Source organism: Cyanistes caeruleus, chromosome 16 (genome assembly GCF_971803275.1).
Source record: "Cyanistes caeruleus chromosome 16, bCyaCae1.hap1.1, whole genome shotgun sequence".
Lineage (NCBI taxonomy): Eukaryota > Metazoa > Chordata > Aves > Passeriformes > Paridae > Cyanistes > Cyanistes caeruleus.
In genome coordinates, this window is record NC_141716.1 from 6690980 (window position 1) to 6717287 (window position 26308).

Consider the following 26308-nt stretch of genomic DNA (forward strand, 5'->3'; position numbering starts at 1 on the left):
GAAATAGAACAAATGGTGAATAATCCAGCTCTGCTTGGTTTGCTGAGAATGTTCCTCCCCAGGAAGTGGGACCCACAGCACACTGCAGCATTCCACCAGGACAGGACCCATATAACTTCTTTATTGAGCTCTATATATAGCTAAAATTCATGGGTGCCATAATCCATTTAAAAACCACCAAGATATCTACAAACATTAAAAGGCTCTAAGATTGACCATCCCTTTTAAGTAAGAAAAAATAATCCCCAAACTAAGGAATGTAGCCCAAAGGAAAGGGAAGCTGCAGGTACCAGGGGCAGGTGGCCGAAGAAGCCTGATGCTGTGAGAAGGTGGCACAGTAGCACGGCGCCCCTTCCTTGGGGTTTCCACATCCCAAAAATTCCTTTTAAGATGTGGTGCTGCCACCTAAGCAAGGGGCAGGGGCAGCATGAGGATCTCATCAGTGGGTTGCAGCTGTGTTATCTGGCTCAAGGGAAATGGTCTCAACACATGTCAGGGATCTGTCCAGCAGGAAAAGCCACACCACTGCAATTCCCACTTCCCTTTCCCATCCCAATTCTGCACAACAGAACACAGCACTGCTAGGCAGGGGGATTTATGCACCACAGGCACCCAGCTTCCCCCAGTACATCACTACACCAGGAATCAGAATGCCACATTCCCTGCCCAGAAAAGCAGGATATAGCCCCCATGTGAGCACAAGAGGCTGAAAGACAGCACACACTGAAAGCTACTTTTAAACCTGTTTTTATCCTGCAATTTCTGCCTCAGTCTTGAATCTTTGTCCAGCCAGGTTCCCTTGCCATGTCTACCCTTTCCCTCAAACATCATCTTCACTCCCCTTCCCAAACTCTTCCATTCTCTCTGAGCCCAATCACCTGAAGGATGTCAGCAATGGCACAAAATCCCTGAGCAAGAGCTCTCAACTCCCAGTGCCCCTCACTCACCTTTGGGAAACTACAGTTCCACGGGGCATCAGTGATCTACACCCTTCTATCAGCTATTCCAGAGAATGCATCACAGTTTCCATTATGAACCCCAGGAGAAAAAGACTTTTTGCTTCCTGACCAACCGTTTATGCTCCAGCGTTAAAAGATTCGTTTTGGGCTTCTCATCCGTTTTGGCAAGAGGCTGTAGCTCAGCTGGGTGCAGCCACCACTGGCAGGCACCTTCCCAGAGTGGTGGGAGCCTGATAAGTCCAAAGGCTGCTGCTATCAGACCCACTCTTCCCAGTCAGAATCAAAGAGCAAGACCACACTCAAAGACAACAGAAGGAAACAAAAAAAAAAAAAGGCTGTATTTTATACATATTCTCCAACAAGTAATAAGGGAGTTTCTCCTCCAACTAAATACATGGGATAATGCACATCCACAGACCTAGATACAGCTGCTATAGCCTCAGGTGTAAGACAATACAGCTTCTGATTCTATGATCACAAGAAAGTCAGGAGGTTGGGGTAAAAATAGTACACATCACAAGTATAGAAAATTGAAGACAGTGTACAAAGGCTCTCAAACACAAAGCTTTCCCTCTCTTGAGTTTGCTTTTTCCTATCTGCACTTGGAGATAGAAATCAAACCTCCCAGCCACAGGCAGTCACAGCTGTGTAACAGCAGTCTCCCAACAACTCTAAAAAAATGTTCTTCCTTCAAAAGGGCTTTCAGGGATTGCTGAGTTTTGCCTTGTTACTTTAAACCACCACTGTGCTTAATGAACTCAAACACCTAAAAGAATAAGCTTTACTATATACATTTAATAATTGAGGAAAAGTTCTCTAAAAATATGCTTTTGAATTTGACAAAATGCTCCAGCTGCTCAGGTTGGAGGAACACCTCCAAGCTGTGCAGCAGCTTGTTAGCAGAGACCAAACTACAGCACCTGAAGAACAGAAGCCAGCCCAGAACTTTCCCTGTGCTGCTGGGCTGCTCCTGCAACTCCACCCATCTCCTTCAGGGACAATCAGTGTATTCCAACAGCAACAACCCAGATCTACAGACAAGGAACCAACATCAGATGGGCCAAACTCTAAAGGGGAACAGGAAACACATGCCAAGGCCAAGAACAGAGGGACTGCCACATGTCAGAATCCATACAAGCGCTAATTAAAGCTTGTGTTTGCAGGGGGGAATGGGGAATCAACATGGAAATGCCAACAGAGCCTCACAAGACTGCTCCTGTCTCCTGTGTGACACCAGCTACAATGTTCCCATGTGCTGTAGAAGCTGATGGCCATGCTGGGGAAAGAAGGAAGCAGCTTTTCCTTTTGGGAGAAAGCTCTTTCTTATCATCATCCATGTCCTGTCCTTCAAAATCTGTGCCACTGAAAGGGCAAATGCACCACGAGCAGGTTAAATCCTACAGGGACCTCTGAGGCAGCTGAGGCCAGCACACTCTAGAAGGTATTTTTCAGCTTGGCTGCCACAAGCACAAGAATCTCTCCAATCTTTTTCTGCCAATTCTCTATGTCCTTGGAGACATCACACCAGAGCTCTCCGTGGCGAGGTTCAGCATTCTCACAGCGCTTCCTTACCTCTTCTTGTTGTTCCTACAGGGAAGAGAAATGACAGTTTGTCCTGGTTTGTTCCAGAGCACAGCCAAAAACTGAACCCTCCCTGATTCAAACACTCTTCCAAAGATTATGGCGGGGTTTGGGCTCTATTATTTTCAAAGGAAGTCCAAGTCAGAAGCAGCAAGTCTCCTGCCTGGCTGAACAAACTGGCTGAGCTGCAGGTAAGAAAATTTTGGTTATTGCAGATAAACTGCAGCAGAAATTTCCTTTGCATTACCACCTGCAGGAGCTGTGTCAAGTGAAAGGTCTCTGAAGTCAGAAGATAAACACCCCCATCATTTCAGTAGTACCAGCAGTAAAAACTGCTGGAAGAGATTAGAGCCGCCTGTTCTCTGACTGTGTTCACGTGCAACCTGTACTTGACATTTGGGAAGAAACAGCCCCAGTTACACAAACCCAGCACCACAACTGGAGCACAATCCCCTCTAAGCAAGCTTGAGTTTTACAGGAGGAAGATTGATTTCAGAGATTTTTGCATGAACCAGCAGGACTGTGGACAGCAAAGCAGCCTGAAACACAGCTCAGCTAATGACAGCACCTTTTAAAAGCCACCACACAGGCCTGTTCATGCTCACTCATGACCAGGCGTGACAGCCAGCCTCCCCTGTGACCACACAGGCAGGAGCAGTGGCAGCGTGCTCAGCCCAGCACTGCAGCAATCCCAGGACTGGGCAACCCCTGCCAGCCAGGGATTGCTGCTACCTCCCCTGTTCCCAGGCACACACTCACCTCTGTGCCATGCTGGAGCTCAAATTTGTAAAAGAAGGCCCAGGCATCCCCCAGGTCCGAGTCTATCTTCACCGTGCGGTGGAACCACTCTCTGGCCTTGGTTATTTTACGCTCGCTCCAGAACAGCCTGTTGGGAAAAGCAGAGGGGAGCTGACAAACAACCTCACTCCAAAGGAAGATGCCAACCCACAAGAGCTCCAACTTAAGGGCTCTGCAGATGTTCCAATTCTTTGCTCTCCCAGGAAGTAAAGACCATCCTGCCCCTGGGAAGGGAAGAGAGTGAGAGGACTGGAAAGAACATCCAGCGCTTCCTCTTCACTGCCCCACCGTGAGGCAGGATAACTTAGCCCCATGCACAGATTCTGCTGAAAGGGAAACACTACTGAAGTTCAACCTTTGCTGCCTCAATTTACTTTAATTTTACTGTTCCAGATTTGGCGTGGAAGAGACAAGATTACATGCCTACATCTATTCCCACTCCTTCAATTTAAGTCAATTTTAGCATCTAACAATTAAATAACTTCTAAAAGCTCATCTGTATGGTCACATGCTCACACCTACAAAGCCTGCTGGAGTGGAGTGGAGCAGACCTGCCTTGTCAGCTCCATTTTCCAAGGAAAAACAAGTATGGAAGCTTCTGCACTCAAATCCTAGCCTGGCACAGCTCCACTGCTGCCATTTCACCCAGGCACTGGTCAATGCTGAAATTTCTCCCCAGTAGTGAACCAGCTGAGTCAAGAGTTTATTGGTTTCACTTCTTTGCATTAAAGAATTCATTTGAGCTATAAGGTCCTTATCAAATCAGCCACCCCTCATAAAGGGCTTAGCCTGTCATAAAATTATACAGCTTATGTGATTGTTTTTAAGCCCTATAATACTCTTGATTGTCCTGTGTTAAATAAACTGTGATTTACAAGAGCACAAACAATGATAGCAGAGGTTTAACACCTGCAAGTAGTGGCCATTTCCAGCAACATACTTAACAAAAGTTTGTCACAGATGTGTGAAACTCTGTATCTACAGAGGCAAGTCCTGATGGGTGGTGGAAGCTGTTTATGTTGGGATTAGCTGTTAAACAGCCTGAGGTTGCACCAGAAGGGGCCTGGGAGTTGTTGCCATAAAGCAAAAGTTAACATTTTTCTCACTTGCTGCTAAAGCTGAACAAGTCAGCTGTCAGGATCTGGCAGAACCCAGTGTTGCAGTCACTGGAGTGTATCCTACAGTTTTCTTTGGCTTATAAAGTAGAGTTGTGAAAGAATTGGGCAACTTCGAACAAAATGTCTCCTGTATTAACCTCTTCTGCTATTCACAAAGGGAGAAAAGTAAGTTTGTTTCCATCATGGCTGCTGTAAGGCTGCTCACACATCAGAGCAAGATGTGGCAGAAGTCAGTTCTAACAGTGGGTTTTCAGCACTGGAATCCTCATAACTCAACATGGACAAGAAAATTCCTAGTAGATTATCTTCCCTTTTCAGAGAAGCAAACTACGGTATGGCTGGTGGTTTGCATTCTGGGAAAGGGCACAGCTGAAAAACATTGACATAGGAGACATTCAGGAGCAGAATATCTAGCTCAGAATTTAAAAAGAAACTTGACAGAATCTAGGATAGAGAAAAAGATGAAAACTATACAGTCAGCCACATAAAACTTGAAAGATAACAAAAAAAAAATGCCCCTATTTTCACAGATACTTAAAACATATCCTGAACCCCTTAATTAAGCCTAGTTCACTGGACAGCACAGTGAAATCCTCTTCAAGGGATAGAAGGAAAGCAGCTTACAGGGTGCCAATACCCAGCACTGGCAAAGGGCTGTGTGTGACTGCATTGTTGACAGTGCCAGTCTCAGACCCACCAGAACAGCTCGAGGGCAGGCTGACATTCCCCGCTTGGAATCAAGGGAGAGATTTGCACAGTTACTAGGAGACAGCTGGAGAGTTGCTCCTTGCTTTGGGACTCATTAGAGCTGCTGCAGCCAGAATCACAGGGCTGTGCTGGAGTGCAGTGTTTCATCCTGGAAGCAGCCACACACTGACATAGATATTTTTATGGATCAAGCACAGGAACTCACTTGGCCACAGCCAGCAGGACATGTGGGTCATGTTCACACTTCTTGAGAGCATCCACACTCTTGGTCTTTCGTTGCGGTCGCGCTTCAAGGAAAATTGCTTCTGACCACAGGATTCCTTAATCAAATCAAGTAGGAAGATTGTTTAGTGTTATTTTGAGGTTAACCCTCCCCACCCTGATATCAGGCCAGTGCTCTGCAACAGAAGCAGCAGTCCAGCTCCTACTCTGGTAGCTATTCACCCCCAACCTCATCCCAGATCACTCCTTCCACATGGATACTTCATTCAGTACTCTGAATTTTTAGCTACTATGTGTACCACGCTGGAACTTCAGCTCTGGGGGTTTCTGTACCACAGTTCCTGCAGCTCCAGCACTGCCTAACCCGGAGCTCAGGCTTTTCAAATGAGACACTGCAAACTCTGGGACAGAGAGGGCAAATCAGCATTTCCAAAGGGAAAGCTATCTGTTTGAACAGGCAACTGCAGTGGCAGAAGTCTCAAAATGTGCAAAGTACAGTCTGAGAGCAGTTTCAAGGGTGCTGGAGAATACCACAGTGTTATTGATGCTGGCTCCACACACACTGATGAAGGACAGAGTAGATCCAGGGAAGCTGGGTTTAATCCCTAGCTTCTCTCACTGCCAAAATCAAGGAAGGAAATATGCTCAGGGGAGCATGAAATCTGCAGTTTCTCATGTCAGCCAGGCACACCTGATCACTTCAAAGCAAAGCCTGAGAGCTGGTGTCTGCCAGGACTCCATCAAAGCTCTCTTGCTTCCCATAAACAGCACCACGGGAACACACACAAGCTTTGATAACTGCAGTGACAGACAGAGAGAGACTCACTTCTTCTTGCTCTTTATATACAGGATCACAAACACCATAATATTTCTATTTTATTCTTTGTGCAGCCTGCCACCCATCAGGAATCAACTCAGCAATTGAGGGACCCAAACCTCTGGTTTACATGACCTCAGGTGGCCAATGAGCCAAGTCCTGCAGGCTTTGATTATGGTTTGTTGAGGTCTAAGATAAAGTTGGAAGCAATTGTTTAAACAAAAACTGAGATCCTGCTGCCCATTTCCATAGCAACAGGCAGATCTGTAAAACAGCCTGTGGTGGCAAACACTCATTAGGTCATTCACAGAAACAAAGCAGGATTTTGGGTGGTACTGCTTTGGTGACACACTCACATAGAGAGTATCTTGCAATTAGTTTATCATGTCATAAAAGGCACTTAATTCCCAATTATTTTACTGAGACTTAAGCAGCCACCAATTAAACACCTTTCAAAACCTAGCCTGAAGGCAAGCCAAGCCTTGCCATGCAGTAAGTTACTACAATTTGTAGTTATGTGACATCTTCTCCCCAAAGATGTCAACATGTTTAAATAATTAAGTCTTCCTACGATTCTACCCCAAAATAGCAATGTGTTAGGTACTTTATCCTCCCATCCCAAGAGGAAAATGTTTCCACTGCTGGTTAGAACTGACTTACATCATATGACCTCTTAGCCTTTTCTTACATGAGCTAAAATAATCAAAAACCAGGACTGAACTTTTATGGCTCATAAGCCCCTAATGATGACTGTGGTGGAAATTCACTGCCAGCACAAGTTATTAAACTCACAGTGTGCAACCAGTGCAGGCAAACCAGCAACTGGGAATCTCTTAAGGCCAGCTGTACTCCAGAGGGACCATTCCTTTTCCACTAAAATTCCTAACTACAAACATTGAAGTGTCTTTCCTTCATATCAAACCTTGGCAGACTTCTACCAGCTTCCGAGAAAAGCCCACCCATATCCAAGATGTTTTTGCAGGATGCCTGGGGACAGACTGTGGACCATGGATCCAGTAATATACTGGGCCCTGCAGAAAAATGGAACACCAACCCATGATCCCTCAGGTGTGAGAGAGCACAAAGTAACTGGGATTGTTCTTGAAGACCCTCAGTATTTCCTCTGCAGAAGGAAAACTGATATCTCTCCAAAACACCAGATTCTGAGACCTGTCCAGAAAGCACAACTTGGGAAAAAAATGTGCTTCTATCAGCTGGAACAACAGTTGTGTTTAAGGTAGAACTGAGATCCAGCTCACCTGAATTGGGGCACTCTTGCAGTGCTTTGGCCATCAGAGTGTTTGCAATGTTCTTCAGCCCAGCTCGGTACTCCAAGCGCACAGATTCCAACCTGGTAGGGAAGAGGCTCTGATGATATTTATGACAACATTCACTAGGCTGAAACAGTGAGTCACTTGAGGGTCACTGGAAACTGCAAATATCTGCCCATATTCTGAATATGTGTAGGTGACTGACATCTTCCCATTCCCCCTCCATCTAAAAATAAATGTGACTTTTATTCCATAATGGTCCAGATAAAAAACAATCTGAAAACAGGAATGTAACAGAAAGGAAAGAGCCCCATGCATCCTGCATGCTCTGTACACCACAACTATCAGTAAAGAAATAACTAGTTCCCAGATCCTTAGAGTAGCTAGCCAGGATCACCAAAGCATTTCTGCTATTCAGGGAAGTTATTAGTCCAGAGGAAACTCCAGGATGGGAGTGGTCCTAAGTCCCAGGCTCAAATGGTTGAGGTGATGAGAAATAGCTGGCCTGAAGAACAGATTGAATTTGTAACCCAAATTCAGTTCAATTCCACACAACCCACCAGAGATCTGGATTCTTTGGATTCTTCAGGCGAGACTTTTCCAAGATGGCTCTTGCTCTAGTCAGCTGCCCAACTTTCTCCTCCAGCCTGGACAGCAAGAGCCACAGGGGTATGGAATGGGGGCACTTCTTCAACTGTTTTAAAAAAAAAAAAAGTATGCTCACAGGTAAATTTGAAAAAAATTCCTGTTACTCCTATAGAAAAGAACTTCCCTCCCTATATCCTTCTAGAGAGTTTAGAAGAAGAGAGAGCAAGTTGATTATGTCTCTCAAATTTCTCCAGTCAAACAGCACAGAAGTGAAGTTTTTCCTGTATCCAAAATAGTCAGGTACATCAGGTATGATTGAGCTATCCCAGCAGTAAGAGAAAGAACACACCTCCCTTAACACAGCTACAATTAGTACTCCTTCTGCAGATGGAGGGCTCTCATACATCCCCAAACCACAGCAAAGTGTGCAGGGAGTCATTAGGATATGGACACTGCAGAAACCTGTGTCCAAATTACTTTGATGGCTGTTGACTGAGTGTTCATACGCAAGGCCACCAATTACCATTTAAAAGAGAGAGAAGTGCTCTGTAGGCCAGCTCCTTTCACAGTGTGTATCTAAGAGCTGCTGAGAAAGATTTTCTTTTAAGAGTTCTGGTTTTAGTCATTACAGGTCTTAGAGAATTATTGTGCAAAGCCTTTTTTCCTGCCTGTGAGGAGTCAGGCATACAGAGAACTCTCTCAAGCAAGGAAGTCATCTTGCATATGGGTAATGGGCAAGAGAAATTCTTGCTTATTTCATTTTTTGTTTTCTTTCACTATTTTAACCAATGACAGAAATCATGTCTTTGGCTCTCCATTTTCATTCAAAGATAGACATCTCTCCATGCCAGCAGCACAAAGCAAACCTGCAGTAACATCCATCTTACCCCTTGATTATAAGCCTCCCGTGCTTTCTCTACCAGCTCTTTTTGCTCCTCAATTTGTCCTTTCATCATCCACAGTTTGGGGAAGTCCTCATAGTGCTTCAGGGCTTCCTCACAGAGCTCCTGGGCTGCAGCAATGTTCCCAAGCACCCATTCCAACTTCACAGACTTCATGAAGACCTGGGAACAAACCAGAGCTGTTTACCACCAGCAGCCATTGGAAAACCATTAATCTCCCAAAGCAGCAGGTTCCCATTTTCATGCATCCATTCAAATGTTATTGATTAGCTGCAGTCTGAAGTAAAACAAAAATTAAAATATCAAAGTAAAATAATAGCAGGAGAAAGTAACAATGAGAAAGGTAAATGCAAATACTAAAGAAGTTAGAGCAGTGTGATCAACCTACATCTCACCTATTTACATAATTATTTAATAGAGCTGGCATTTTTATTATCACAGAATCATAGATTGGATGGAAAAGTAGGATTTGTATAAAGAGCACAGCTTTAACAGCACAACCAATTAACAAACCTGAGCCTCCTTCACCAGCACAATCTGATCTCCTCAGATCCAAGCTACCAATACCATCTTTTCTTACTTTTGGCTTCAGGTTCTAATTGTCCTGCTCAATACAAATTGGTACATGTACTTCTCTGTCCCCCAAATCCTTCCTTCTGGCTAAGCAGGGAAGTCACAGCTAAGAAAAATATATTATAGGCCAAAGGCTCTCTCACTGCTCTTTGATCTCCATCCTCCCCATTCCCAAACTCCCCCACTGTGACCTCACAAGACAGGCATCAAGTGTGAGAGCAGCGCTTCAGCCTCAGCTGCAGAAGCTCCCTGGCTCAGGGTGGAAGAACACAGTTAAAAAGATGTAGGATGCAACCACAACTGAGGGGGAGGAACAGAGGATAGAGATCAAACTAACTTTTCATTTACTTGGACAAGGTATAATGTTTCCATTTGAGGAGCTGAAAATTGACAGTTTATCATACCAGAGGTAACTGGTGATAAACACAGGAGTGTAACTTTAAGCACCAAACCACCCCAGAGCTGTCTTTAGTAGAAGCATAAGTGAATCTTCTGTGAAAGTATTTTCTCTTTTTTCCAAGATGTGCTTTTATGCAAAACAAACATTACACAAACAGCTGTAAACTGGGAATTTCCTGACTTTTGCCATTTGTGTAAAAAACCAATTGAAACCCTTCACTTGATCCTAGCCTTTTTTTTCCCATCATGCCACGACTTTGTGTCGCAATTCGCTGGAGGAGCGCTCAGCAAAGCGGCCACATGCCCCGGAAGGCAATGGCAGGGAGCCATGTGGTCAATCCCTGCAGCCACAGAACTGAAGGAACTCCTCCTTCCGTCCCAAATCCACCGTGGCCTAGAGGCCTGAGCCTCTCCACCCTCCACACGTCCTTACCCTTGCAGTGGGGGCACTGCTGCGAGCCTTTGCCAGCAGCCTCCTCGCTCTTTCATACTCATTGTTCTCTGACTCGAGCTTCACGGCAGCCAGCCAGATCTCCTCGCTGTTGGGGTTGGCCTGCAAGAACACAAAGTGACAGACAAATGCACACAGTGAATCAACAGCAGATTTAATCCTCTGTTTGATCCAGATTAAAATTGAAATCAGAACTTTGTCAATCCACAGTAGGATTTTTTTCAGTGCAAGCTCCTCCCAGTCTTCTTTGACCTTTGAAGTTTATAGAAATCCTCCAAAACAGATGGCCAACACAAAGATATATGCCAGTTTAGAAGCTGGATGCTTCTCAATTGTTGAAAAGCAGTAATGCTTGATCTTCTGAACTTCCAGTTTAAATACTGAAAACATCACAGGGTCTGCCACAATGAGACCCTCATTTTATTACCCTCAAGCAAAAAAGCTGCAGCTTGAATTCCCCACTGAGGTCTGTGAAAACTCTTCCAATAAAAGTCATTTCTGTGGTAACCACGTCAAGAACTTTTCAGCCTAGTAACAAAGAGCACTGAGAACAGATTAAGGAAGTATCTTTTACCTTCCATTTCAGGACCTGTCTTTTTTTATTTCATTTAGCTTTTAAGCCTAATTCCCAGTGCTAGAAACACTCTGCGTATCTTTGCTACAGCATCCAGCAGGCAATTCCCTTCATTAGTGGGTTTGATCCAAGACATAAGTAATGCAGTGACCTCATTAGGGCAGACCACAATCCTTTCCCTGAGGAGACCCAAGACAACAGGACTTTGATCCATGACTAGGGTTAGTGGGAGCCATGCTAGAACTGATGGTCTGCAAACTCATAGAATCACAGGCTGGTTTGGGTTGGAGGGACATTAGAGATCATCTCATCCCCATCCCATGAGTAGGGATGCCAAGCATCAGACCAGGTTGCCCCATCCAATCTGGCTTTCAACACCTCCAGGGATAGGGCAGCCACAACCTCTCTGGACAACTTGTTCCAGGTCAGAACCTGCTGTAGAACAACTAAAAGGGCAATCCCACAGCCTTACTTCCTGCTTGCTGCTATTTTACAGAACATTTTTCCACACAAAACAACCAAATAGCAGAAGTCTCCATCACTTTGAAAGGCAGCAAGAATCAGGTGTTGATTTACCTGTCACATTTAACACCCTCTGACAAGTGTAACAGACCTACCTGGAAAGCCAGGGCCAAGATGCTTCTGGCTGCTGGCACATCTCCCGCCAGCCACTTGGATTTGGCTCCCATGAGCCACAGCACCTCTGCTTTGGGACAGTGAGCAACAGCTCTCTGCAAAAGAGCCTCCAAGGATTCTCTGAAGACAAGAAACAGCAAGTTACAAACCCTCAAGGTACTGCCAAAGGCGAGCTCTCTTACACCATTTTCACTATCACTCAGTGTTATAAATATTGTTGCAAAGTCCAGCGTTGTAAACCTTGATAAGTTGTTTCATAACAAGGAAAGGGTGGGGTCTTTTTTCACAAGGGTTCTGAAATCAGCACTCCACAAACAGCTCATTGTTCAGACACCTTTGATAGCCTCTGTGGAAAGAGCTCTCACACAAACAGCTCCTTTCTCTTGGAAAGAGTCATTCTGCTTAACGAACCTTAGTAGAAACTGAGACAGGAAGGTTTTCAAAATTATTAGATGAGGCTGGCTTGATCTTATGCAATTTATTTTTTTCTCCTCTGGCAAGTATACTTTTCAGGCAGAATATGGGGCTTAAAAGCCAGCCACCACTGGGAAACATGCAAAAACATCAAAACCAAAGATACACTTGTTCCAAATAAAAAAAAGGCTCGAATGAGGAAGAACTCAGCATCTGCAGTCATTTCCACAACATAGCCTTGTTGGCTTTAATAAGGATGATTCCACGTGTGTAAGTGGCCTACTGCAGAGTTTGTTTGCTTTAATCTAAGCTGTAGGCAGAAAGTTTCTGACATGTAAAGCTTTGTGAATAAACTTTAAAAAGAGCCTGAGCTGTAACAGTATAACACCAATCTTAATTCAGAATGTGATACACATTCACAGTGTTTAATCAGAAAATACCAGAGATGCTTGGACACATTTAGCTATGAAGTAGTTTATCTATGAAAACTAAATAAAACACATTTTAAGTGATTGGTATCCCCATATTTTTCCAGAGATGTCTTCTCAAAGACAATTGTTCCTACCTTGTCTCTTCACAGCTATTTTTACCATGTAATCCCTATTGCCATAAACCATTTTATGACTTCATAAAACTTAAGGATGTTCTGAGCACAACAGTGACAAACAAGGTCAGACCTGCAAAAAACGCCAGTGAATTTCATCCAGCTGCACTAACTCTGCACTTGCACCACACCAGGGACCATCCTGTAGTTTTCCTTCCTTCCCCAGCCTGTCCCCCTGTCACAGGGATGGACCCCTCCACACAGGGATTGTGTGGCACACATACCTGGTTCCATGGTTCTTTTCAAAGTAGGCTGCTCGCAGCCACACGCTCTTCTTGCTCGGGAAGACTTGCAAGGCATAGGCATAAATGGCTCGGGCACACTCCAGGGCATTATGAGCAACACACTGAGGGAAAACAGATCAGGACTAAGTCAGCTTAGGGGAGCGCTGGAATCGAGAGCAAGCAGGAATTACACATGCACAATTCAATCCAGAACTCAGTAACTCTGTGTAATCCGTGAATTGAGGAATTAATAGAGAACAGAACACTTAGAATCAGCTTTTTAAAAGGAAGCAGGGAAGGAATTTCCGAGTATCCCTCTATAGAGTACAAGTATCCCTGGCCTTTCAGTGGGACTGACACTCACAGGCCAGCTTGAAACATCAGTAAGGCATTGGAAAGGCTCTCATGTTAGCACTTCATTTTGTTATTTCACAGGCAAAACCCTAGGCACCGCAGCATATGTCCCCCACTGCTCTGAGCCCAATTCAAGGCCAGTGAAGTTGGACATTTCTCATGTTGAAATACAATTTAGTTCTTAGCACATGTTCAAACTATTCCCCTAAAGCAAAAAAAGCCTGGTAAAACTTTTACCCACTCCCTTGTCCAGTGTTACATTAACTCCTAAGTTACAATGGTTATGCCTTGAAACTTAACTCCCAGCTCCTTTACTCATAACTCAATCTCTGTTGATGTCTCACACTCACCAAAAAAAATCCACACCAAACTAGCAGACAAGCTATACCAATGTCAATGTATTGTTTAGTAAAAATTCAAATCTGAATAAAGCTCTGTAACATCCTCCTGAGGCTGAGACTGGCCAAAGGCAGGCAGGTGGTGTGGGGATCACATCCACTTTCACTGACAAAGCAGTTTCTTAGGCACCAGTTGAATTTCCTCTATTTAAAAAACACAAAGCCACAATAAAACAAAACAAAAAGCAGCATCACAGCTGGACATACACTGTCTGCATCTTCCATCCAGGTGTGCTTCCGATCTTCTTCCTCGATGCCAATCCCAATCACAGCTCTCATGATTGCCTGGCACGTGGCCACACTTCCAGCTTTATCACATTCCTCGGCATCCTAGAAACAAGAGGAAAGCCCTGCTCATTTTGAGAGCTCAGCACAAGAGGTTAAAGTCTGCAATACCAACTCCTCATGCACAAAGACAGAGACATTGTGGTCACTGCCACAGGACAAACATCTCATTGCTAAAACACACCTTGACACTGAGCAGGAGCCTGCACCCACAAGTGCTAGAGCTGTACACAGAGTCATTCACAAGTTGGTTAAGAAACAGATCACATCAATTCCATCTGCTGAAAAGGTGACAATGTGTGGGATCTTTCCAGACCCAGAAGTCTTTCCCTACAGCTCCAAAACCCTGGGCTGAACCAAGGAGGGACATGGCCAATAAAAAATACAGCTCTTCCTTATGAAATTTTTGCAACACCAAAATTACTGACCTCCTTTCAGCTTTGAGATGATTAGGTCTCAGTAAGGGCTTGGCAGTAACTAAATTTAAGAGTATCCCATCAAGCACTGTAAAGTCAAGGTACAAAGACTCTCTCACCAGAGCATGTATGGAAAAGTGGAGTTTCCTGACACACAAAGCTTTCAGAAAGCCAAGCATGTCTTGCTTATACTTGTTGAAAAGCCCTCTGATCAGATAACAGAAATGGAGCAGTTCTAGTACTAAGAAGGAACTCGAGAACACAGTGATGCAGAGGCTGTGCTCATGGATTTTTTTAAAGAGAAGTTGAAATTAACCTTTAATTGTTTTATTGCTGTAAAGAAAGTCAGAATTCTTTCAGATATTAACAAGGATATACATTTAATATTAAATATTTAATTCATTATCAATGCTCTTAAGCAGTATAAGATTTTGCTGCCTTGACTCACTGTAAACTATTTAAGTAGGAATCTGCTTTAAAGACTTATGATCAAACAAAGCACAGAACATATCCAGGAGGAAAGAGCTTCAGTACAGGACTAATAGAGTATTTCCTACATGCTGCAAATGCAGTGTTTGTATTGATTTCTCATAATGCCATCTGACAAAGACTTGTGGGGAAAACAAATACCTGTCAAGCCAAATGAGACATATGCAAAAAAAAAGGTAAATCCTTCACTGAAGGCTTTAAGCCTCTGTCCTACTTAAGGCAGCAGCTGCTTCAACTTGAAGCTACTTATCTTCCATGACAGAAGCAAACCAGACATTTCTCAGCCAAACACACCTGACATTACCCCAGGGTATCACTTATGGCCTTGACCCTACTGAGCTTTTTAGTCTCATCTCTTGTCTCTTCACAGGGACCTCCACTGATAAGCCAGTGCCAAATTCCTCTGCCTCATAACCACTATCATCAGCCTTCAGTACAGAACCTGAAGAGTCCCCCTGGACCTTCAAGACCAAGCACATACCTGTATCCACTGCTCCCTGTTGATTTCCACACCATTAGCCCTAAGAGATGTGATGGCTCTGTCAATAATTTTCTCCACCATCTGGGTGTTTCCATTGGCTTCCTCCAGTTTGGCAGCAGTAATCCAGATGTGACGATCCGTCGGGATATTCTCCCGGGCTTTGTTAAGGACTTTACGAGCATTCTCATATGTCTCCAGCCTTGCCAGCGCCAGCCACAGCTGCAGAGCAACAAAAGATGGATTTGAGATGAGAACAAGGAGATGACAAGGCTGCTGTATGGCAGTGTCAGCCCACAGAGATAAGCAGTTTCACGCTGCTTGCTACTGGTTGGCAACTGTCCTCAAGCACTGTAAGCAGGCTGTGGAATACCAATGGAGGAGAGGAGAAACAGGCTGCTACTGCCCTTGAAGCTCAGTCCTGATCATCTCTGGGAATCATCCCCACCTTCTGGGCTGTACACCTCCTATTTTCTGTTCACATCACCTCAAACAGCTTGATTTAAAATCAAAACATGATTTTAAAACCCTGGTTTGGTGTTTCCGAAATGAGTGACTTTTAAATTCACCAAGTTAAATGTTCACTTACTTTCCCAACTGTCAAGGCAGCACACATGGACACAAACATGGCTCAGTGCCTAGAGCAGGCACAGCTGTGCACTGCCATGACCAACCTAACAATTACACACCAAAATGAGGCATGTAATGACCCCCAGACAATTAACTCCAAAGGAAAAAAACACATTCCACTACTCATCACATCCTTCCCACTGTGGCATGAAGCACATGGGCAAAAACCTTGCACGGACAAACACTGCTCACCCTGCCTTCTCCCTGCAAAGCTCTACTGCCAGCCTGAAGTGGGGTGTAGGGGTTTTTGCATTTCACTTTTTTTAAACTCACTTCAACACTGGTTGGACAGCACTCCACAGCCCGGCTCAGCATGATCCTGGCATCCTCAGGTTCCTCCAGCTCCACGGCTGCTTTCCACAAACGCACCGAGTTTGGAACGTGCTCGAGGGCTAGAGAGGCAAAACAATTATGTCAATAATGATAAAGTAGCTTACCAATGAGATCTGTATTTTTAAAACATGATAAAATAAAGGACTTGTGCTATTACAAGGAAATGTCCTGAAGGAGGGAAGGGAGGGAAGTTGCTTATTCGGGCTCCTGCTTCAACAATGAGAATTTAAAATCAGAAAATTAAACACTTAATCATTTTAATTGGAAACAGGCTTTGGAGAGCCAAGAGCTTTTTTGTTGTACATGCTGTAATTGCATCCTCCTCAGTAAAACACCTGGCAGAACAAAGCCTCCAGTTTCAGCAAATGAGCAGATGAAAATCTTCAAAACTGGACAGCTTACATCACACCGGGTCTGCCTTGATAGAAAAGGAGCACCTTCAATACTAACTAATAATACAGCCTTGTTCCTTACATGCTGAAACTGCCCCTTCACAATGCAGTTTTCCTGTAAGCCTCTCCTGACAGCTCAATGGACCCCAGCTTAACTTCCCAAAAAGCTGTTGTCCTGCCATGGAAATACAAAACAGGGATGCATAAAAATGTAAAGGTCTCATTGACACTAAGCCAGGAGTACCAAGTGTGCTTCCAGCAATCCAATATGGGCTCCATCTAATTAGGATTCTTCAAGGCTTCCTTAATCCTGTCCAAGAGTTAGCTGCTGCTGGTAGAAATACATTCTCTGCAGCCTGTCTTACATGCACTGTCTGAAACGTTAAATGCTAAACAACAACTTTCCTCAGTCCGTCTCATTAAGAGAGAGATTGAGAAACCAAAGGGGTTTTTTAGCCTTATGTCACTCCAATTTGCACCCTAGACTGCTGGAATCAGCTGCATTGCAGCATTACTTTCACTGCTTCCATGGTGACTGTACACAAATGTGCCATAGTAACAGGACTGAGCACATCCCTCTTCAATAAAGCAAGCACAATCACAGGAACACAAAAATGAGTGGGAAAAGGCATCTAAACCCACTTTGGAACTAGCTGGGCTTCCAGGCAAGGCTGTTCCTTGAGGCATTGCTGCAGAGGCACAGGCACAGGCATAGTGCTGAGCCTCAACCTAGAGCACATCCCACCTCAACACAGAGATTTACAACAAACATTAACCATTTGTCTCCAAGTCTGCAGCTTCAGGAGATTTTTCTTGAAGAATTTAAGCAAATAATGTCAGCCTCCAAGAGCTGTAAGCATCACTCTGCAGGACAGAACGTTTTCATAAATACAGAATTCAATTTTTAGACCTCAAAGCTGTATTTCAGCCACTCAGCTTGTTGGGTCTCCAGTCAGACTGAGGCTTTAAAAACTCCAGAGGTTCTGATGGATGGTAGCAATGCACACAGCAAGCAGAGAGGAGAAACACATTATGAAAGGTCACACTTCAGTGACATTATCTGGCACTCAGTTTTTTTTATTTTGGGAGAAATAATGGGTTATGCTGCCACTCAAAGCTCCAAGCTCCAGCTCACTAATGCTCCCTAGGCAGCAAAGGAGCACTGTGAAGCTGTTAACAGGTAGAAACTGGGAAGAGAATGATAAATCCCGTTCCATTCCACTAACAGCTTTGCATCAAGAGATTAGGTAGGTGGTTTCAAAAACTGAATGTTTTTCTCTTCATAAATGCAATGTTTGAAGCAAAGCTCAGTACTCAGTGGCTAAATCACTGCTCTCACACAAGACCCTCCCCTACCCAAGCTGGACTCACAGATCTAGTTCTGCTCCTTTAAAAGTGTTTTTCTGTTCAACATCTGTTACTGTTCCTGAGAAGTACATGAGGTGTCACAGGAGCAGCACTTCACACCATGTTGCACTGCAGAGCCAATGGAAATTAAAAAAGCTACTGGATAGTTAATATCTGAGCTCTTTAGAACTTCAAATCCAGCAACTTTGAAGTGCCTTTCATCCAGACGTAGTAAGAGGTCATTTCACTAGAGATCTGCAACTTTACATGCAAGAGGTAAAAGGTAGGAGGCAACTAATTCCTTTGAACCTAAACCATTCAATACTGCAGACTGTTTCACAGTGATTCAGTAACTGTATTAAATGCAGACCCTTTTCCCTGTCTAGATGAAAGTCAGGAGATGTAACTAATACAATTCAGTAGTCATGAAGGAAGTAGCCTCTATTAATACAGGCCCAGCAACTTAAACTAACACAAGAAACTGCTGTTGAAGAGATCATTGTTTGGAAAAGACAGCAATTCCATTAAAGAGGAAAACCTCCAAGTGCAATCCAAGGTAAGCACCAGAGAGAAGGCTGTTTGTCAAGGACAAAACTTGCTACACTAAAGCAAATCCTGCAGCTCAACGATATGAGAACCCCAAGACCTCTAAAGCTCCTCCAGCAGCAGCCACTGTGCTGTCTAACAGGCTACAGGCAAGTAGGAAAAATCAATTAAGGTATCTTTTCCAAAAAGTATCACAAGGTGACATCTAGAGCACCCTTTTATCCTTAGAAGATCATTTTTTAATTGCTTTCATCTACTTATCAAGCTGGAATTGGCTTAGATTAGTGAAATTCCATTTTGGAATTGTTCAGTACCAGCAGCTTTCTTCTGAAGGATGTTTTACAAACACTTCAACACCTTTGTTCTTTGGCTCAATAGCAGCAAGTTCCACCATTAGTACACAAATTGACAACTGCGATTTCAACAAGGAAGCAAAAAAAGCAGATGAACTTTTGGCCACATCATGAACAACCTACAACACAATACAAAGACTGCAATGCCTTCATTCCCTGAGCCCACAGGAGCTCTCACCTTTCCTAAGGACACGTTTCTTGGCACGGATGTCTGTCTCCAGCTCTGCTGCTCTGATATAGATCCGCACGGACTGTGGCAGGTGCCGCACAGCCTGCGCCACAACAGCCTTGGCTGTATCTCCAGGCTGAAGCCGAGCAGCTTCCAACCAAACATCTTCACTCTGTCAGGAAAAACAACCCATCTCCCTTTACATCACAATAAGAATATAAAATCACAGCTTCTGCCTAAGCAGGTGTTTTGTAACACAGTAGACAGTGAAGCTGTATCAGGTAGAGCCTCAGTCAAGCTTAACAGAGAGTTTGCTGCTCATGAGCAACTTCTTCCTACTATCCCACAAGGATCAGCAGAGAAGCAAAGCAATTCTGACCTTAGGGCACATCTCTGTTCCTTTCATGATGAGATTTCGAGCCACCTGGAGTTTGCCAGTGACCTCCTCCAGTCGGGCTGATGCTATCCAGGCTGGTGGATGATGAGGATTGGTCTCTCGGACAGATTTCAGGAGCAAACGGGCTTTTTTGATATCACTAAAAGAGGAAAAACAGGAAGAAAAATTTTCAGCACATTGGAAAACAATTCTCCTGAACCAGGATGTGCTCAGATGCACAGTAACCATGATCCCAAATTTTTCCATTTTGGAGACACAAATGATGTTCTACCAAAACAAGCTTATCAATACAGACCAACACAGTGAAAACCAGTTCACAGTTTCACAGTGAAAACCAGTTAAGGATTTAAGCAAAATTTTTGGGAATTACAGCTGGGCACTTGCAGCCAGAAACTGATAAGCCCAAGCACTGATGTAAATCAAGAATTAGCATCAATATTTGCATGTATTGCTCTGACTTAAAAGAGCAATTCTTTATGAAACAGATGTCAAACTCCAGGCTAAAGAGGCTCTCAGAGCTCATCAATCAAGCCTAAATTAGCAGCACATAGGTACAATTAAACAGGTTATTTCCTGGCTGGCAAGCAGCCACACACTGCCATCACTCTGGCATGGAAATAGGGGTGGAATGGAAACAGTCTCCACAATTGATGCATCCAGGTCAGATGCTAATACCTCAGCTGAAAGACTAGACCAGATCTCATGTTAAAAGAATTCATCCTCAAAAACTCACCTGGCATTTCTTACAAACTAAATGCCAGCTGAAAGCACCCACGCAAGACAGATTTCCATTTACATGCAGGATCAGTGCCACTGCTAAGAGGATAAATCTGTTAATCCTTCTTAAACTTACTTGATATCTCCTCCGTGTGTGGGAATCATGGAGTTCAAGTCTGTCAAATATCCTTTTGGGTCCACTACAGTCTGGCCGCTCACAGAGTCTGATACCTGGGAAAATCAAGTCAGAGCTACTGAAATGACCACTCAGAGCTCCTGAGTGCCTAAAAAGACACTGTGGTTCTACAAAAATCCTAGATATTCATCTGTTTCCAAAAGCAAGGAAGGAGGAAAACACGAAGCCTTACTTATTAGCTTTTTTCCATTTCTGAAATACACAACTTTAACATTAAAATCCAGACAAGAAGCAGCTTGGTGATAAGCAGTCACCCAAAGGTCTTGTAGCCCCATCAGCTAAAGGCATTCATTTTAGAATAAATCAGATTTAGATGAGAAAATCAATGAAAAAGAAGTCAAAAATCAGTGTTTTTCAGCAGTTTGTCCTGCATCCCTACAAAGGACAGAAGAGATGCTTCCCTTGGTAGCATTACCTGAGCTGCTATAACCAGGCAGTCTGTTCTCCCATAATGACCAAGACTTCCAAGGACAAACTGGTATTTCTCATGAAATTCTATTCATTTTGAGGACATGAGATTTGGGGACAGGGACTACAAAATTATTTCACAGCTCAGCTGTTCTGAGATCTTCTAACACCCAAGAAAATTCAACACTTTTCTAAAACCAGGACTTAAACAGCAGCACAACATCAACCCCAGGTATAACTGTGACAGATCCTGCCTTCCCACATCCCTACCTGGCTGAGTCTCATATCCATCAAGGTGTTCCTGGCTTGACCAATCTTCCTCATATCCAATTCACCTGTCCCAGGTGTCATCAAGCCTGGTGTCATTCCTCCTGGGTATGGAGTATTCAAACCTCCTGGATACGGAGTATTCAGTCCACCAAATTGCTAAAAAAAAAAGAAAAAAAAAAAAAAAAGAGTTCAGATTATTGGCTGATGTCCACTCCCCCAGAAGGTGCAGGACATAGATGCTGAATTGCCACAGGTACTTCTGATATGGCTTCCCTGGATCTCAAAGTATTACTCTAGACAGTATTTGCAAATCTATAGGTAATTACTCAAGTTTAGTCAAGTCAGTGAAATAAGCAACAAGAAAGTGAAAAATTCAAGCACAGGCATCTGAACATGGCATATTTAAACAAGAATATCTGCAAAGAAGTCCCATGGACACCTGGAGCAAATCTAGGGCCAGTCAGCTAGTCCTACAATTCTATGACCATTGTAGACTCTGGGCGCAGAGCAACAACCTAAATTATTTCACTTTTAGTTAACTGAAAAGCAAACAATTCTTAACACAATCATCCCAGAACTAGGCAAACCATTAGGTGAAAGCAAACTTGATTTTCTGCTCCCTTTTTGCAAGATGTTATTGTAACAGAAATGGTTACACTCACCAAAACTATCACCACCCTGCATTCAGCAAATAGGAAAAGAGACACTTTCTTCCATCTCTAAAACAAGAGCCAGTTTCTCTCTGCTTATCCCCATGTTTTCTCTGTTAATGGTTGTGCACTGAAAGCCTCCATCAAGCATATGAGTTTAACATCCAGAATTCCTTTGGCTGACTCACAAACCACACCAAGTTTTTTTTGGTCAAGAATCTTTTTCCCAAATCCCAGTTTAACACTCATCTCTGATCCAGTTTGGCCACAGCTTGCCCAGGTTTGCTGTGTACTCACTGTCTGGCGTGGGTCCACAGAAGTGTGATTCTCCCCCGACTGCAAATGCTTTGCAAAGAAGCTGTCAGGGACAGGAGTCAGCTTCTCATAACGAGGATTCCTCTGCCGCTTGTTCCTGGCATCCCCAACCTCGGGAATACTCAGCCACTCCTCCTCAGTAACCTCTGCTAATTTCCGCTGTTAAGACAGGAGTTGTCATCAGTATTTGCTGCAGAAATGGCTTTTTAAGTGCTGTAACTCCTTAATAGATTTATTTTCTTGAAATAATTCAAGATCAATTAAACACTTAAGGGTCAGACTTTTTTTCCTAATCCAATGTACAAAAGAATTAGATGCATTTAATTGGAATTTGGTTTTAGTCCAGACTGAGATTCCAAATCAATTTTGTTATTAGATTCAGTGCTACAAACATTCAGATTAATCCTAGTGCCTGGAGCATTGAATGGTACATTACTAATCATTAGACAACAGCTTAAACAATACATTTTATTTAAAAGAAGATTTAGAGTCAGGAGATTCTGCTCAGCTACTCCTGCAATGCCAACAAGTTATCTGCTTCCTTCAAAGACATTCATATAGCACCTTCCATAAAGCATAAAACAAAAATAATCAATATCAAAATTTGAAGAAATTTCACTGCCTTGTGTATCCACACGGACAGTGTTTATTCTTCCAACAGAAAGCAATTCTAATCTGGAGAATGTCGAATTTCTCATTTGCCAACACACAAAATCTGAGTGAAGAGACAAACACACATGAAAGAACACACAGCCACCTCTTGTATCTCATAAAAAGTCACATTTCAGACATTTTTTTCCTTACTTTCAAGTCTGAGAACTGCTGTTGAATTTTGGGTCTTTCCATACGGTACTTTTCTATTTCCTCTTTTTCTCGTTGTTCCCTTAGGAAAAGGAATCCTGAGGTTATGCTCAAAGTAACACTTGGCAAGTCTTTGATTAAAGTGTTGACATAACAGAAAAATGTGTTTGATAAGAGTTAGGGCATAAAAAAAAGGCATTTTTTCCAAGCTTAGATTATCAACATTTTAACAAGAGATCCTTTACCAAATAAGACAGTATTATAGTGTAACAGACATCTCCAGCCTTTAACCTCCTCTTAATGAGTAGTGAATTTAATAAGTAACACATCCTGTTTACAAGCATGAGGTGACTTTGCTAACAATTTCCAGTCTACTGTGCAGTCTGTGATATGTCAATATCAATTGCTCAGCATCTTCCCTCACCATCTTAATGAACTACAGTGACTCTTAATTAACTACATTTAAGCAATTTAACCCCATTCACTATCAAAGTAAGTGGTGCAAAATACCTGTCATCCTCAATTAAGCAGAAAACACCTCCTACCTCCTTTCCTTCCTGCGTTCATCCATCCTCTTATCCAAAGCTGCATAAATTGCATCTGCTTCCTCATCATCTTTCTCATAGGGGCCGCTTGAGAACAGACTCCCAGCGTAGCCATTGAACTGGGAAATTGGAGAAAAAAAAAAAAAAAAAGAGGAAAAAAAGGCAATTTTTTTAAAGTTCCTGTTATGTTTCTGCTACAGACAACAACCACCTGAAAATGCATTCACAGGCTGCTTCTGACAACATTGCATCAGACTAATACATCCCTAAGTAAAAGCATCCTCTTTCTACCATGTCATGGTGGTGTTTATTCTCTCTCACCAATTGAAGCAAAACTGCTTCAAAATTGCTTTTTTCAAAATTGCTTCTCTCTCTAAATCACTTCTCTTCAGCAATAAATGAGATCCCAGGATAGAAAAGCCATTCTCTTCCATTAACCACTTTTTCTTTTTACACCAGTGAAAGCAAGCAGAAAGAATATCATAACATTCAACCAAGCAAAGTGGGACTTAAACACAAGAGACTACACAGGCCACTTAAGGACAATAAATGGCACAGGATCACAGAGTCATTTAGGTTGGAAAAGATATCAAAGGTCATCAATCCTGTCAAAGCACACACATTTTTATTTGTGGACAATAAAAAAAAATACAACCCCTGAAATACTTAAACTCATTTTTATTTATAGATATTTTCCCAAGACTCTCAGGGCTCTGTATCAGTAATTAAACCACAATCCATGGAGCAAGGCCACAACAAAAGTCTGTAAGCACCATGCCATTGTACATACTGAGGTCTCAATCAACAAATAAAAAAGGAAATGCTGCCTGCAAACTACAGGAAATTCTGGGTTTGAAGCCTCAGCTAAGAACGGGGAGCTTCGGGACTCCTGTTCCACCTGGGAAAAAACATCTGCAGGATGATGAAAACCTTCTCACCTCATCATAATTGGTGTCATTCAAATCCTCATCATCATCATCTGCTGTCTGGTTCTTCTTCATCTGGTCCCCCACAGTTCTCTTGCCTGGCGGAGCGTGCCGGTCGTCCACGGGGTCGTTGGCATCGCGGGCAGGGCCGATATCAGAGCGGGTGGTGAAACCCGTGGCTCTGCAGGGATAAACCAGGGGCTGCTTAGCTCACTGCAACCTCAGCCTGTCACAGTCACTGCTTAGGACAGGCAAGGAAAATATAATTCTTTTGGCAGAACAGCATCAGACACTCCCCATGAACAGCATTCATAAAGCCAGGGGGAAAACGGCCTTAGAATCATCGACTAGTTTGGGTTGGAAGGGACCTCTGAGCTCACCCCATTCCAACCTCCTGCCATGGGCAGGGACACCTTCCACTATCCCAGGTTCCTCCCAGCCCCATCCAACCTGGCCTCAGACAATCCCAGGGATTGGGCAGCCACAGCTTTTCTAGGCAACCTTTTATATGGAGAACTTCTTCTATAAATACACTGCAACCACCCAGCTTATGGCTCTGCCACACATCCTGTGCATGGCCTCCTTTCTAAACTCCGTCTCTGGGTCCCTCAGCTGACTCTGCAGGCTGTGGGGCACCATGGGCTGGGGGTCTGGGCAAAGGGATGGGGCAGCTGGAGCTCTCCTGAACCCCCACACCCGCCTGGCAGCGCCTCGTGGGGCACAGCCAGCAGGATCCCCCAGGGAAGGGAACAGTGAATCACTGGGGGACGAACACAACTCACATCCAGCAAAGGACACCCCAAAAATGGTCTCAGCCGCCACCAAACCCCCTCACTGTATCCTCAACAAAAGCCCCCAGTCTGACCATTTTTCAGGCGGTCCCACACACACAGAATGAGGAGGGACACAACCCTCTGCCGGTGAAAGAACCGATCTGAACTCATCCTTGGAGCCAGGCTCGCTTTGAAACACAAACCCGCCCAGCTACAGAGCGAACGCGAACCATTAGGAAGGGACAACATCGAAAAACCGTGCGGGGCCACCCCGAGGGGACGGGGATGAGTGGGGCAGCGAGCCCAGCCGGGAAAAAGGGCTCGAGAGAGCCCCGGCGCCCGGCGGAGGGACCGGGCTGGGAAGGGACCGGGCTGGGGGGGCCAGGCCGGGCCTGGCGGCGTCTCACCCGCGGCCCAGCCCCGGCACGTAACCCAGGGGCGCGGGCATGCCCAGGAACGGCTTCTTCTTCTTGTTCATGATGGCGACAAGGTGAGACCGAGGCCTGAGCGGAGCAGGAACCGGAGCAGAGCCGGGAAAGGCGGTCGGGAAGCGGCGGAAGCGGCGGCGGAAGCGGCGGCGGAAGCAGGCGAGAGTGCCCGCGAGGGCAGAGCTGCTCCGGGAGCAGCGCGCCCCCTGGCGACGCGGAGGTCCTGAGGCGTGGTGAGGATGACGGGGATGGGGAAAGTGGGAATGAGCATGGTGGGGATGAAGGCCATGGGGATGGGGATGTTGATCTGTGCTGTCATGAAGTTTAACATTTATAGCAATTTATTATTTTTATTGTTATTAGGAAACGAGTAGCTGCTAAAGGACCTCTGAGGCGGCGAGAGGCCCTGCGGGGAGCAGAGCTGACACCCTGTGTTTAACAACCCCCAGCCAGAATGGGGCGGAAAAAGGAGCAAAAGGGTCAGGATCATTCCAGGAGGGCCTGGAGCTGGACAAAGCCTCGGTGCTTCTCACCCTTGTTTCCCCCAGCCCTTGCTTGCCCGGCTGTGAGGTGTGAGCCTTGCTTCCCCCCTTCTCTCTGCTTCCCTCCTGATAAAAATTTCGAAGATAAATTATGTCTGGGAGCAGAAGCTGCTTTTCTGCTCATTCCTTCTGAGTGTCACTTCTAACTCTGGTGTGTGGTGACAGCAGGGATGGCCATACCAAGGTACCAAGGTGAGGGGTACGGGCCCAGCACCTCAGAGCGCACAGAGAGCCCCTGTGCTCATCCATCCTTCCCGAGGATGTCCCAGGACCTCCTGCCTCAGTTTCCCCAGCCAGAGCCCTGGGCAGGC

The 26308-nt window shown here is 44.4% G+C and overlaps 1 protein-coding gene across 1 annotated transcript; it reads right to left on the reverse strand.

The window, feature by feature from the left end:
* Nucleotides 1-1274: 1274 nt before the first annotated feature.
* On the reverse strand, nt 1275-25699 carry PRPF6 (pre-mRNA processing factor 6). The gene is made up of 21 exons (XM_086853245.1): nt 25435-25699; nt 24267-24435; nt 23329-23447; nt 22787-22865; nt 21965-22141; nt 21018-21173; nt 20280-20374; nt 19409-19565; nt 19039-19201; nt 16163-16281; nt 15263-15481; nt 13799-13921; nt 12840-12961; nt 11579-11717; nt 10370-10489; nt 8950-9126; nt 8035-8168; nt 7463-7554; nt 5370-5484; nt 3300-3426; nt 1275-2546 (listed from the first exon to the last, which is right to left on the reverse strand). The coding sequence occupies exons 1-21, from the start codon at nt 25503-25505 to the stop codon at nt 2394-2396; spliced, it is 2826 nt and encodes a 941-aa protein (XP_086709371.1). The 5' UTR covers nt 25506-25699; the 3' UTR covers nt 1275-2393.
* Nucleotides 25700-26308: the final 609 nt, after the last annotated feature.

Excerpts from the sequence above, each read along its gene's own strand:
- PRPF6 (XM_086853245.1), bottom strand. The coding sequence starts at position 25,505 with ATGAACAAGAAGAAGAAGCCGTTCCTGGGCATGCCCGCGCCCCTGGGT. Across the intron at positions 15,482-16,162 it reads GCTGTCCAACCAGTGTTGAA|CTGTGGCTGGCGCTGGCAAG; the intron begins GTGAGTTTAAAA and ends GTTGCTCTGCAG. Across the intron at positions 11,718-12,839 it reads GAAAAGAACCATGGAACCAG|AGAATCCTTGGAGGCTCTTT; the intron begins GTATGTGTGCCA and ends TCTTGTCTTCAG.